The sequence below is a fragment of the Mchenga conophoros genome, linkage group LG18 (assembly GCF_057382185.1).
Source record: "Mchenga conophoros isolate Kocher_MC1m ecotype Shallow Benthic linkage group LG18, M_conophoros_male_GT1.1, whole genome shotgun sequence".
In the NCBI taxonomy this organism is placed as follows: domain Eukaryota; kingdom Metazoa; phylum Chordata; class Actinopteri; order Cichliformes; family Cichlidae; genus Mchenga; species Mchenga conophoros.
In genome coordinates this window covers 19729142-19742654 of record NC_140543.1, presented here as the reverse complement: position 1 = coordinate 19742654, position 13513 = coordinate 19729142, and the positions used below count along the sequence as shown (strand labels likewise).

The 13513-nt window shown below is 43.0% G+C and overlaps 2 protein-coding genes across 5 annotated transcripts in view; one reads left to right on the top strand and one right to left on the bottom strand.

The window, feature by feature from the left end:
- Window positions 1–121: 121 nt before the first annotated feature.
- Window positions 122–5649, top strand: fam131aa (family with sequence similarity 131 member Aa). Of its 2 annotated transcripts, none has more exons than XM_085255952.1 (5): window positions 122–315; window positions 2917–3028; window positions 3118–3300; window positions 4461–4598; window positions 4704–5649. In XM_085255952.1, the coding sequence occupies exons 2-5, from the start codon at window positions 2938–2940 to the stop codon at window positions 5240–5242; spliced, it is 951 nt and encodes a 316-aa protein (XP_085112078.1). In that variant the 5' UTR covers window positions 122–315; window positions 2917–2937; the 3' UTR covers window positions 5243–5649. The 2 variants fall into 2 exon arrangements, with proteins under 2 accessions (XP_085112078.1, XP_085112077.1); XM_085255951.1 differs by lacking the exon at window positions 122–315 and adding an exon at window positions 930–2738.
- A 66-nt stretch (window positions 5650–5715) lies between these two features.
- The window catches only part of clcn2a (chloride channel, voltage-sensitive 2a), a 56790-nt gene continuing 48992 nt past the window's right edge, over window positions 5716–13513 (bottom strand). For all 3 annotated transcript variants that reach the window (XM_085255941.1, XM_085255942.1, XM_085255943.1), the window contains exon 25: window positions 5716–13395. In XM_085255941.1, coding sequence (XP_085112067.1) covers window positions 12880–13395 — 516 coding nt within the window. In that variant the 3' untranslated portion in view covers window positions 5716–12879. The remainder of the gene's footprint in view (window positions 13396–13513) is intronic.

Sequence of the window (13513 nt, the reverse complement as noted above, 5' to 3'; positions counted from 1 at the left end):
AAGCTGCAGGTTGCTGTGTCTTCTTGGCTGCATGGAGGGGGGCGGGTGCAATGACACCGCCTTGCGTTGATGACGCTTGCCATCGGGAGACATTCGGACAGCCTATGTAACCCACATAGCGAGCAACAAATGGTGCGTCCGTCTGTGTCGGAGATGTAGCTGATGCTGGAGTTGGGAAGATGTTTCCGCCGTCAGCGTCGCTTTAATGCTCTACTGCAGACCCTGCAGCTGGAGGACGAACAGCGCGGTGACATCTGTTGATCGGATTGGAGACGTTACAGGCATTATGACGAGCCGCCGCGGTCCGACTTACAGGTAGGTACCGAGAGTGGCTGTGCGGGGAACGATTCCGACCACACGAACCCCGATAGAGCGGTAGAGGTGCAGATAAATGGCAGGTGCTGTTGGTGTTTACCCGATGCGGGTATGGAGCTATTGGTATGCAGATGGAGACTTCAGAGATTCCCGGGGACCTGCTGCTGCAGCATCCGCACTTCTCCTGCGTTATTTTCTGCGTAATCTGTCATCAATGGCGGGGTGATGTGTTATTCAGCCATCAGCGTTCCGCTTCTGTTGCTTGAATGCACCATTTCCAGAAGAAGAAAAAAACCCTCCTCACATATTAGCACTGCAGCTTCCTCCGAGCTGAAGATGTTTGGCTGCAGACACGCTGGCTTAGCTCGATCCCACTTGTTGGTCCCCTAAGTCACAATCAGTGTCTCTGGAGGTGTCAGACGACACATCAGCCCTGTTGTATATGTTTAGTCACGCATATGTTAATGTCAGGAAGTCGCAAACTGGTCTGCCTCTGCAGGGAGTGGACAAAACAATCCAAACACCTCGTGAGGGGGGAAAAAGGCCTAGAGCGAGTTAATTAGAAGCGCAGTTACACATGTGGCTGTTATTATCATAGGTGCTAATTAGCAGCATTTGTCAGATGTAAAAATTAAAAAAAACTAAAAAGGGGGGTGGGGATGTGTGTTTGCGCGTGTGTGTGCACGCACGCTTAAAAGCACCTCACGTAATTAACTGCTCCAGAGAGGCCAAATTATATGCAGGTGCACTGGTTGGGGGAAAAAAGAATGAAACACAAGATTTACAAATGCAAGTGTGATGTTTTTAAATCATTTATTTTCTTCTGTTATTATTATTTATTATTGAATGGAAACAAAAACGGATTTTTTTTTTAAATCACAAATAGTTGCTCATTAAGTTTATTGAAGGTTACATTTTTCTGTGGTCGCCTGTGGGCTGACGAATATTAAAATAGTAAAACTGCAGACATTTAAAGCAAATGAAGAGATGTGATCATCGTCTATTACCCTGCACCCTTTTTAGAGGTTCCCATAATAAGTTTGAGCTGATTAATGGGATAGGAAATAAGATTTAAATAAGAATAAGAGACCATATTTTGATCCCAGAATTCTACTAGAGTCGCTTTGCATGGTTCAAAATATCCCTTATTTCTCCTGCACAGTACATTCACTCTGAAACAAGTAGTTTTAGTCTTTGCCCCTCCCATTTAAGACACTTATCTATCTGCCCCTTGCAGACACAAGGTTTGAGCAGGTAGGTGAGGCGTTTGGCTCACACTCACATGTTCTGATCTGAGTTTGAAACTGTTACACTGTTACATTTCTGACAGAAATATAAGGGAACTCTTAATGAGTACCCTTTAATCTTGTTCAGACTCTTAATGTTCCCTGACAGTTTCAGTTTCTTTTAAATTATTAAAGGAAAGAACAGATTAGGGAAAACTGCAGGACAAAAACTCACGTCACAGGCAGTTTTGGACACGTCTCCATTTGTAGTCAAGGCTTAATTTCCATATGTCCTAATCCACATTTGCAGCAGTGGCTGCCTTTGATATTCAGGTTCAAGTAAAAGCTGTAGATTTATTGTGCCTGCATGATTAAAGAGGCGAGCTGTCGGTCTCGCTGGAGGGAGCCGCTCTGAGCTGTACATGCTGGACATGTGTTGTGTTTATCAGCCTTCAGCATGAGTGACGTCTCACGGGTGTTTAACAGCTGAAGCTTTCCTCTGAACAGAGCTGGTTGCACCTTCATATCACGTCCTCCCAGAGTCCCTACCCACCTGTTTGCCTCTGACACACATTTACTTTCATGGCTGACTTCAGTGTGAGCTTTTAAATGCTGTCAGGGGCCTCGTCTTTCTTAGCCGCTTTGGAGGTCAATCTGCTTAAGGATATCTGTCCACTCATGCACGTGCTCACAGTTTCCTTTCCTGCTAGTCAGATGGCCTGAAAACACAACATATTACAAATCCATCTTGTGCTCCGGCTACTGTAAGCCACATTGTAGATTTTGCTGACCCATCACATCTGCTCAGTGTGGCCATGTGTGTTTGTTGTGGAGTTAGTTAGGTAGCGCTATCATTTTAATCTGCAGCTTTGCAATGAGGAGGCCCAGCTGGAGCTGCTTACCCGTGCTGGTCACACGCCATATGTTTGCTCAGACGCATGGAAACTGCCGCAATTGCGCTCGCCTCCCTCCACCCCAACCATTCTAACCGGTTGCACAGGCTTATCGTGGCTTTAGCATCTGTGCGGTAAATGTAGGCCATTGATGTTTGCTTGTCTGGCTGGTGGTTTAAACCAGTGAACGCAAGCTGTGACTTTTAGTCGTTTGTGCGCTGTGCCGTGATACCATCTCTGCACGTCCACGATGAAGCTGAGGTCCAGGAGTAGAGAAAGAATGGAGACAAAAACAGAGGAAGAGGTAGGAAAATCAAGAGGTTTTATTTCTTGAACTCGGTCTGTGCGCCAGATTTGGTGTCATCTGTAATAAAAGCTGTACAATATAAACAAGTGCGGGAATACTGAAATGGCAGACTAATTCTGAATGTGGCGCACAAATCTAGTTTTTCTTTCTAAAAACTAATAATTTTGTTTTACAGGTGAAATTTGAGGAGATTGAAATGATTCCAAAGTCCGGAAAATCTCCAGCAGACTCACGGAAATCTGCCGGCATTCATGAGTTTGCAGCGCTTGCCAGATCCTCCTTGAATGGTGATGATCTTTCTAGCACTAGCCTCGTTATCATCTATATGCTGTGAATTTAAACATGAAACCCTGGCCTTTACCTCTCCCCCGTCCAGGTATCTCTCAGGCAGTGAGAGACCACATGACAAAGCCCACCTCGCTGGCTCAGGGCCGGGTCGCTCACCTCATCGAGTGGAAAGGTTGGCCTAAACCTGCAGCTCCTTCACTGGCCGCACACTCCCAGTTCAGCTCCTACTGCAATCTGACTGAAGGGGAGAAGGAGGCTCGTTTTGCTGCAGGTACTGACTTCTTTGACCTTCTGACCTCTCGGCCAGCAGAATGTTTGATATTCAGATTAAAATGCTATTCGAGAACACACATACAGGATAATTAGCTGTAATTTTTTGTGTGTGTGTGTGTGGGAACATGCATCCTCTCATCTGGCTTTCTCTCACCTTCTGTCATGCATCTAATGCCCTAAAACTCCTGCATGTTAGCGGTTTGCTCCGCCCACCATCGTGTCTCCTGGGTGACGGCTTGTCTTGGCAGCAGATGGTGGCCTGTTAGATACTCTCCCCAATCACTTCACTGGCCACCAATGTTACAGCAGCTCCTGTTGTTTTGCTGTGACTCATCATCTGTGGCACCAGTGCCATCGGTGTGGATTGATCGAGAGAGAAAGAGAGAGAGAGAGAGGCTGACTGATATGCAGCTGCGTATGCCACACAGCGAAGCTCGCGAACTTAAACAATTAGCTGTGTTATGATAATATTAAATTGAATGAAATTATTTTCTGTAATGAATTTTTTGGGTCACTTTAAGTAAAAGCAGAAAACTATGTGTTAGTTTCTTTTTTATGGGTCATTTTTTCAAGCCGTTTGAATAGGTAACCCTGGGAATTCTGATTTGACGCTCTTATTTAAGGCTCATAGTGACACATCGGTGGCAGAGATGACTCAGACAATGTCACACTCAGGTAAATTAGCAAATAATAGGAGGATAGAAATTCACCTTTACTCCTCCCCCCTCCCTTTTGTATTGCCTGGACCATTAACATCCAGAGAAGATTGTTGCTTCCATCTGCAGTAATTTATATTTGTTGTGTTGTGGGACCTCGCTGCACTTTAACATGTGTATGTGAAAGGGCGTAGGCAGAGAGAGGCAGCAAGAATCCTGGTCATGCAAACAACTTAATAGACATGGCATGAAGAGGACCATGGGTTGCAATGTGGCTTGCAGTATGAGTATAAGCTGAGCTATCAGCTGGTCCACGTCATCACTAGAATACTCACTTTGTTTCTGTCCCGTATAAGATGTTGTGAGATAAAGATAAGCAAGATGATTCACTTTTTTTCTCACCGTATTGCAGACAACATTAGTAAATACACAGTTTAGAGTTTGAAATGACATTACAGCCACCTTAATCTAGCTTCATTTGTCGGACCTGTTTTCCTGCTAGGAGTGGCCGAGCAGTTTGCCATCGCGGAGGCTAAGCTACGTGCTTGGGCATCTGTGGATGACGATGATGAGGAAGATTTCAATGATGAAGACTCCCACATCAGCGGACAGACTCACACGGTATCCAGCCAAAACTCAGGTATCCAACTTTGCATCATTCTACATCAAACATCTCATCTTTGCACCCTGTCACCTCATCGGTGAATCCACTTCCCGGTCTTCTGACTCTTTGTTCCTCCTTCAGAAGCCACCATCTACAGTTCCACCTCTGGAGCACCGCCCGGGGTGGACCGGACTGAGACGCCACCATCCGATGGTCCCCTGGGCTCCCACAACAGCAGCCTGCCCTGTGGCAGGCTAGCAACTGAAAATGCCCCACAGTCATCACAAAGCAACTCACCCACTTTGCCCAGCGACTCCATGAGTACGTGCCTGGAGGAGGAGGAGGAAGAGGAGGAGAGGCTGGATAGCCTCGAGGAGCAGCCGGCTCCTTTGCAGGAGCACCGCAGCGAAGTGTGCATCCACAGCAAGCCCGAGTGGAGGCCGAGGTGCAGGAGCAGCAGGTTTGACTCCTGCTACTCCACCTCTCACTCCGAGTCTCCTGGAGAGGAGGACGAGGAAGACGAGGAGGAAGAGGAAGGCAGCGTGTTTCACGAGGTCCGGGTGTGGCACTGCAGCCCCAGGAGCTTTTTCTCTGACCGGGCGTCTTCCGGGGTGGCGTCATTCGATGAGGAAGAAGAAGAGAGAGAAGAAGCAGAAGGAAAAAAAGAGTATTTGATGTGATGTGTCGTCCACCTTTTTGTCCCCTTGAGTCTGTGTTGATTCTGGATATTATGCTTCATCCTTACACCTCTCCTCCTCCTCCTCTTCTCCTTCCTCCTCCACTCATTCTGTCTCCTGTCTCTCATCCTCCAAGCCTTTCATACTGATCTTGCTCCACTGTTTATCGCTGCTGTAAACAGTCAATATGTTGAGAGAGTTCAATCAGAATGTAATGCTGTTGTTCACTAAGTTTTGTACGTTTATTTTTTGTGTGTGTGTGAACAGTCATGTGTTGCTATTGCATTGGTTTTCTATGGATATTTTCTAGTGTTGTTTCCTCTGGGTCACGCTGTGTCACGTGGGTTGGGCTCTGTTTGATATTGAATGCCTGAATGTCTTGCATATATAAATATGAGTTTTTGAAAGAATATACTTTGTTGTTGTTTTATTTTTTCTCCGCAATCCAAAAAGCAAGAAAGAAACACGACTGCTCGTTTACCCTTCAAATGCAGTTTTTTTTCCCTTTAAATTTAATCATTCACTCATGTACAAAAACAAGTTCATGTCCTCTGAAAAATAACAATGGCTGTTGACTGCAAATGCATAATTCTCCTATGTACAATAGCATGTGCGTAACTCTTTCATATATATATATACAAAGCATATACAGGCCAGTGCCATATAAAGGGAGATACTACAGACTTATTGCTTAACTAGATACGCTGCAAATGAGCTTATACACTCTCTAAGTTTAACTCCTTTATAATTAATCTTATATGGCAAGCACTACTTCACATTCCTAAATGCAAACAAGAAAAAAAAGTTAAGACATTAATAAAATCTCTGCACAGATGCCTGCAAGGAGAAAAAAAAACATTTGAAGGTCGTAACAAGGACTCACACACACGCTTGTAGCTCTACAAGGTTTTTTTTCCTTTTTTGGGGGGGACTTGTGGGTGTCACGGGCTTCAGACAGTAGTTACATTTCTCAACGCTGCATTAGAGGTCAGGCTGGAGTAAATGTCATAAAGACACGTGGTAACATATCGTGATGTTTAATATCTACAGGCCACGTACGGTACGGTATATGTGTGTATTATACGTATAAATGTGTGTGTGTGTGTGTGTTCTCTATACAACAGCCAGTATATTCCTGTAACTCAGAGCCAAAGCGTTGTTCCTTCATCGCTAGACACGAATGTAGAGGCAGTTCAGTCTGCATTGCCCTTATTAACCCTTTAAGACCTACCATAGAACCAAGTCCGCCAGAGCTTATATTATATTTTTACATGCTGTGGAGCCATTTTTGGGAGCATTTCAAGTTGCTATACATCAATACAACCATTATAGCCCAGATTTTAATAATATGTATTCATTAAGTGCATAGTAATTACATAAATTGCAAAAAAGTGCAATAAACTACAAAAAAATTGAAAATCGTTTTTGATTTTTTAACATATATTTGTAGTTAGAGAAATTTAAGAGTCTTATCCCTCAAAACTGTAAATACAAAAAAGTTGCACAAAATAGTTTCCCACCACAGGAAATTTATTTTGAGTGTCTTCATAGTTTTATTTTTGAAATACACCAATTTTTATACACTGCAGGAAAAATGAAAATAAATATTATACTGCAAATTTGCAAAAAAGCAGCATATGCATCAAAATAAACTATTTCCAGCAGTGCAATATGAGTCCTAAGAATCCCAGAAACGACACAGAAAGTCATAAAGTCAAAGATAACTTTTAAAAAGAGCAGTATAGGCCCTGAGGCCCTGATCGCAAAAAAGACTACATTTCCGCGAAAATGACGTCACTTCCGGTTTCGGGCAGGTAATGGCGGAAATGCAAAAGTTCGCGCTGACGTCTATTCCAACGTAGGAAGTGTTTTGAACAGCTGATCAGATCGGTAAAGCGTGTTTCTGGAATATTATGTTTTTGTTCCTGCAAGCGCTTTTTATGCAGTTTTTGCAAAGCTTTATGTGGAAGGAAACCGTGACCTAGGACAAGCTGATGGCATCAGATGTAAGTACAACTCCTCCGGTTTCATATGCAAAAAAAATTTTTGCGCTAGCCTACGTGGTTGCAGTGCTACCGGGATTTAAAAATAGTTACGCATAACAGAGCGTTCCCGCTCCGATCGGCTCTAAAGGGTTAAGCCAGACAAGGCTACATGTGCATTAAATTATAGTCATGGTAATTACAATGTGCTTCACTGTTCTTTAGAGCCCTGTACTAAAGCTTGGTGGACATTTGGAAGCTGCCTTTGTCGATGTGTTTATAGTTCCCAGCTCATTGTGGACTACCGGGGGCTGATGCAACCAGTATTTAATAGCAGAAAAAGAAGAAGAAAAAACCCGCCCAAACCTCATGATATGCTGCAACATGAAGCTCTGACAGGACAGCAGAGTGTTATAAATAATGTAGTCTGAACCTTTACTGCATTGTTAATGTAAATTTATTGCCTATCACCGAAACACATAAAACAACACCGCAATACGTCTTAACATTATGACCCTCGGATATATAAACCCACCGCTAGTGAATAGGTAGTTGTTTGAAGTCATACCATCGTGTGCTCATTAGAAATGTTCTTTGTTTTTCTGTGCTTTCTCTTATTGTTTTGATTTTTCCACTCGCAGTTAATCGTACGTCACTCATTTCTGTCCTTGTAATGTTTGGCATCATGTTTACAGGATGTTGATTTGGCATGAAGACCCAAAAGTTACGAGTCTGATCCAGATTTGAGTGTGGCAAAGAAAGTTGCACTCTCGCACACACATACACACACACACACATATATATGCACACATATCACACACACATAAAAGATAAAGCTGGAGGTGGTGTTCTGTGTTTTTGCTGTCAACAAATCCCAGAAAAAAGACCAAACTAACACCATCTTACTTGACAAAAGCAGCCTGTGGTGTTGGAAGTAGGTTAGTGGGTCTGGAAACTTAATGAACCACAGAGTTGTACTGCTGGACGTGATTCTCTATTACAATAGAGGCAGTTGTAGTTTCCACCACACGCTTCCTAATCTATCTATCAGAAACGGTACATAGCTTCTAATACGATTTCTTTATTATTCACTACGTTTTTGTAATGTTATCTAAAAACAAGCTGCGTTAGAAAATCATTCTTGCTCAGGGGGCTGGGGTGGGGGTGTTCCTCTATTATAGTCAACAGGAGTTATATCCCTCACACACCTCTCTGGCCATGTAAATGTATTTAATCCACGCTAAAAATAATCCTAACCAATAATGCACCGGCGTAACATGATGATATTACAGGATAGCAGTTTATGTGGTTTTTTTTTATCAGACTACTGGTTCATGCAGTTAACCTCTGCATGTAGTGTTTGCTACTGTTGAGTTTTATCATTTACCTCATTAAAATTATTTTTACTTGAATTACAACTGGTAATTCATGTTAAATGTGACTAATTAATAGGGATGGGTATTGATAAGATTTTCACGATTCCGATTCCATTTTCGATTCTGTTTAACGATTCGATTCTTTATCGATTCTCTTATCGATTCTTTTTAAAAAAGGAGAACACTAAGTTCGATTAGCTTAGAACTTTGTTTTATATCTTCTCTTTGAACAAGATAGAAACTTAGGAGTAACATGGCCTTACAAACCCAACAATGACATCTTAAGAGATCCACAGCCTACGGCTCTTCAATGGGGTGTCACAGGGTCCCCAGGAAAAAAAATTGTAAATGTAAAATAATAAAATAAATATTCTTCTGTAGCAATAACAAAGTATAACATAAATGATTCTGTAGCAATTACACAAGAATATCCAGTAATGTCCCTGCCTACAATTAAACACATTCACTTACCGAAAATTAGGGGCATCTGCTGTGGCAAATGGGTTCAAGCCTTTTACCACAAACTTAGCCACTGCTCTGTGACGTTCGTCTATCCTGGCCTGAAAGGAGACGCTAACGGTAGACTGCAGCGACAACTGCCAGCATCTGAGCCAGACTCTGTCTGTCTGTCTCATCATGATCACCTAAATGCGCAGTAATGGCAGGTTTTGTAACAAGGCAGATCGCGCTAACATAATATGCACTGTTAGTTGATTATTTACCTGCCGCATTAACGGGAGAGGACGTGCAAACGTTACCGCTGCTGCTGGGTTGAGATTAACGAGTCCGGAGCGGAATTAAAAACACGACATTCATTTAAGGTCATCACGTGTTTTGTGAGCAAATGCTTTTGCATATTCGTAGTGTTTCCTCCCTTAAATGAAGTATCTACTTTGCAAGTATTGCAAGTTGCCCTGTTGTCATCCGTTCTTGTAAAGTATAACCAAACTTTTGAGTGTTTGAGCCGCTTACGCGCCGTGTTTCCTGCCAGGCAAATGACGCTCCGCAACGTGGTGACTGGAATCGATAAGGGAATCGTTTCCAAAAATGGCAAACAACTCCAAGGAATTGAAACAGTGGGAACCGGTTCTCAACAAGAACCGGTTTTCGATACCCATCCCTACTAATTAATGATATTTAGTGTCCACTATGTGGACAAAAGCATTGGGCCCCTACACACCACACATACAGGAGCTGCTGGTCTATGAAAACCCATGTCATGTGTCATAGTCCTGGGTGTGACCCAGTGTTTTGTATTTAATTTAGATTTTTTGATTATTTGTTATTCATGGTTTCCGTTCTCTTGAGGTTATATTTTGTTGTTCTAGTTTCAGACAGTATGCCCTCCCTGTGTCTGTGTTATGTCTTCTCTGTGCTTTTTTTCCCCCCTGTACTACAGTTCATGCCTCTGTCTCAGCCTCTGTCAAGTCCGTGTCTCTGTGTTATACTTCTTGTTTTACTTTGACAGTCTGTCTTTTGTCATTGTATTCTGCTTTGCTTCCTTTGTCTTGTTAGGCCTGATTACTCCCAGCTGTGCTCTCCTCCTGTGTCTCATTCCCTCGTTATCCCTCTGTGTATATAAGCCCTGTGTTTTCCTTTGCTCTTTCTTGCATCATATCTTCATTATGCTTTGCGTTTCCCTGCCGTCTTTCCAGCCATAACCAAGTTTACAGTTTCTGGTTTGTTTTTTAATTGAAGTTTCTTGCTTCCTGTTTCTAGTTTAGTTTTGTATTTAATGTTAGTTTTTTTCCAGGATAAAAGTTGCCATTTTAAGTTTATTTCTCTGTCTTGAGTCCGTCATCCTGCCTGCCACATAGCACATTGTGACACCATGAAGCTCCCAGTGCACAGTTTTTGTGCTGATCTTCCACAGCATGTCTTTATCCTGTTTTCCTTCTCTCACCCCAACCGGTTGCAGCAGATGGCCCCTCCCTGAGCCTGGTTCTGCTGGAGGTTTCTTCCTGTTAAAAGGGAGTTTTTCCTTCCCACTGTCATCAAAGTGCTTGCTCATGCTTCCTCACAATCATATAATTGTTGGGTTTTTCTCTGTGTGCATTATTGTAGGGTCTCCCTTACAATATAAAGCACCTTGAGGTGACTGTTGTTGTGATTTTGTGCTATATAAATAAATTTGAATTGAATTGAAAAATATTAATGCCAGAGGAGGACTGGAGCTCTTTGACCTCACTCTGACACTTTGGGACTGAGTTCCTGTGGTTGCTAAACACTTCCACTTTGCAATAAAACCACTTACAGTTGATTGTGGAATATCCAGGAACAGTAGCATTCTCAATCAGAGTTAAATGAAACAAAATCTGACTAATACTGTCGTCGTCGGAGCGATTCCTATGACCTGTAGATGGACAGACAGGCGGGTGACAGATGTAATGCCATAGCTAAAATAAATGAATAAATAAAGTACATTTTTGCTCCCTGATGACTTTTACTGTAATGAGGGCTGTCCATAGAGAACAACCTTAGTCCCTACTCTTCCCTACAGTCACATGTACTGACGCTGAGGCATTACATGTGAAAGCACTCTGTATCCCTTAAGCATCATTGTATTTTTGTAAATTGTGTATTTTAATCCAAAGTTGTTTTCTTTGTTTGCTTTTAGCATAAACCAAGTGTTGTTGCCTCAAACCAACAAAACACACAAAAAAAGGAAATGTTCAGCCCTAAAGGGAAGTGCAGAAGCAGCAGTCACAGATGAGACTCACCCCCCTTTTTCATGTTTTTTTTTTCCACAAACCTTCCTAAATCTTTTTTTTCTGTGATTTCATCCTCGTCCTCATTGTACTTTGTGCAATAAAATAAGATGAGAAAAAGGATCCTATTGGCCATTTTAATGTTTGTGTGCCTGGACTTTAATGATAAGTATGTTTGAATCTTTAAGGGATTTGGGCTAATGCAGTTTAAAGAGAGCAGCTTCAGTGTGAAATAGCACACTGACCAACTCCCCTCAAAACTCAGCTGTGCAGGGACTGAGAGATGGCCTCTGCTCTGCCATCATAGAGATAAAGTGTCTCAAGGAGGGAAACAGATCTCAAAAGGAGCAGACTGGCCTTGTGGAAGATGGGCAAAAGCAGCAAGTGAGACGACTCAGAGAAGAGCTCAAATAAAAAAGTTGAGCTCTTTTAAAGCACGAAAAAGAAAACGAAAAAACAAGTATAGACTCAGTAAAGCTCTTGCTTAGACCCTTGACCACAATCAATTAGACAAGGAGCTGAGAAGGAGTAGACAACCCCAGATAAACACTTGTGATGCTCTAGAAGTGAGCTTCAAAGAGGAGGCGGCAAGCCGTCATGGATTATGAAGGAGGTAAAAAAGGAGGAGAAGAGAAACACTGATTAAAAGAACTGGAGGAGTGAAAGAGGAGCTAGAGAGAGGCAAGAGAGGAAGATGAGGAGGTCAAACTCATCATCTCCAACTACAACCAGCTGCAAGTTGACAGCTGGATGCACGTATGTGTATAAACTCTTTGTCCAGCAGCTGGCATCTAACAAAAAGGAGCTGAAATAAAGAAAAGAAGAACAAGAAGGGGAGAAAAATTAAAGCCAATGCTACTGGACCATGAATCCAGCTTAACACAGCAGAAAAGACTACAAAGAGCCCTTTCATTCCAACCCCCTGAGCCCTCTAATCAGACTTGGCATTCTTTATGAAGGCCAGCAGGGGGCGACTCCTCTGGTGGCAGCAAGACCACCAGAATAGTGTAGTATAGTGTAGTCTATAGTCTATGTGAAAGTGACCCTTTCCCAAAGTTTCTGATGACTCTTTGGGTCAATTGCTAGCTACAGATTATCTATAATATAATATGAGACTCTTTTTGTAAAATATGGTCGTTATTAGCTCGGAACGGAGATTATTCAGGGTATGCTCACGGGCACCAATCTGTTACTGAGTGCTGTGTTCTTGGTTTCACATGTATGTATGTTTGTATGTTTGTATGGATGGAGAAACCAGTTTACAAATTGTGGATTCAACTTCATTGTCTTCCGCAGGCGTAGCAGAACAACATTTTAAAACCAAAAATCCTGATATTTGAATTTTATACCCTGTAAATATTGACTCTTTTGGTCAGAAAGTGCTACTTTTGGTCCTTCCAGGAGATTAGCTGTCAGCATTAAAAACATAAAACAAAACCAGCTTTATCCCTCATATATCTTTCAAGCACTCGCTCACTGTCATACCACGAGTATCTAGGCTGGACTTGGAGGTGAGTGTGACCCCAACAAATGTAAGAAACGTCAACATTCATGAGGCGACAGTGTGGATCTGATCATTCTGACTGATCCTCAGTGTGGCCTGTGCTACCCTCCCCCCCAGGTTCGGATTGGCTGTTGTTTAGAGACGGAGGCGCCTCCTCTTGCTCCATTTCGTCTGGCTCAGGAGTTTGGTTGGAGGGGTCAAAGTCACAGGCCAGCTCCGATTCCTCGGTGTGGGAGGGGCTGCAGTCAAAAGTAAACTCAGACTGATCCTCTGTGAACGAGGGGCTTTCCTGGAGCGGCAGCTCTGACGAGGGATTTGTGATGTCGCCGGGGCTGGCTTCGAACTGCACGTTTGTTTCGTCCAAAAAGTTGACAGGGATCTCTTTGTACTGGAGATCTGGCTGATCCTCCACATTTGGAGGGTTGGGTTCCCGTGGCAAAGAGAGCCCCCTGTGGCGGATGCACAGCTTGTGAAGTTCAGTTACCTCGGATACATTTGTGGTGTTCCCACTGTCACGGAAACTGGCCAGCGGAGGGCGCACTTTCACTCCAGTCACCGTCACTGAGCCTTCGATGGCCTTACGCAGCTGGAGATGCGGTCAGCCCGAAAAAAAAAGAAAGACAGGAAGGAGAGCCAAGAAAAGAGGTGAAGAAAGAGGAGAGGTGGAACATATAACATATAAATAAAACAGCTTTCATCAGACA

What these genes read in the sequence shown, in the direction of transcription:
- fam131aa (XM_085255951.1), top strand. Translation starts at nt 2,685, where the DNA reads ATGAAGCTGAGGTCCAGGAGTAGAGAAAGAATGGAGACAAAAACAGAG. An exon ending in AGACAAAAACAGAGGAAGAG is followed by an intron (nt 2,739 to 2,916) that starts GTAGGAAAATCA and finishes TTTGTTTTACAG; the next exon opens with GTGAAATTTGAGGAGATTGA. An exon ending in GGTATCCAGCCAAAACTCAG is followed by an intron (nt 4,599 to 4,703) that starts GTATCCAACTTT and finishes TTCCTCCTTCAG; the next exon opens with AAGCCACCATCTACAGTTCC.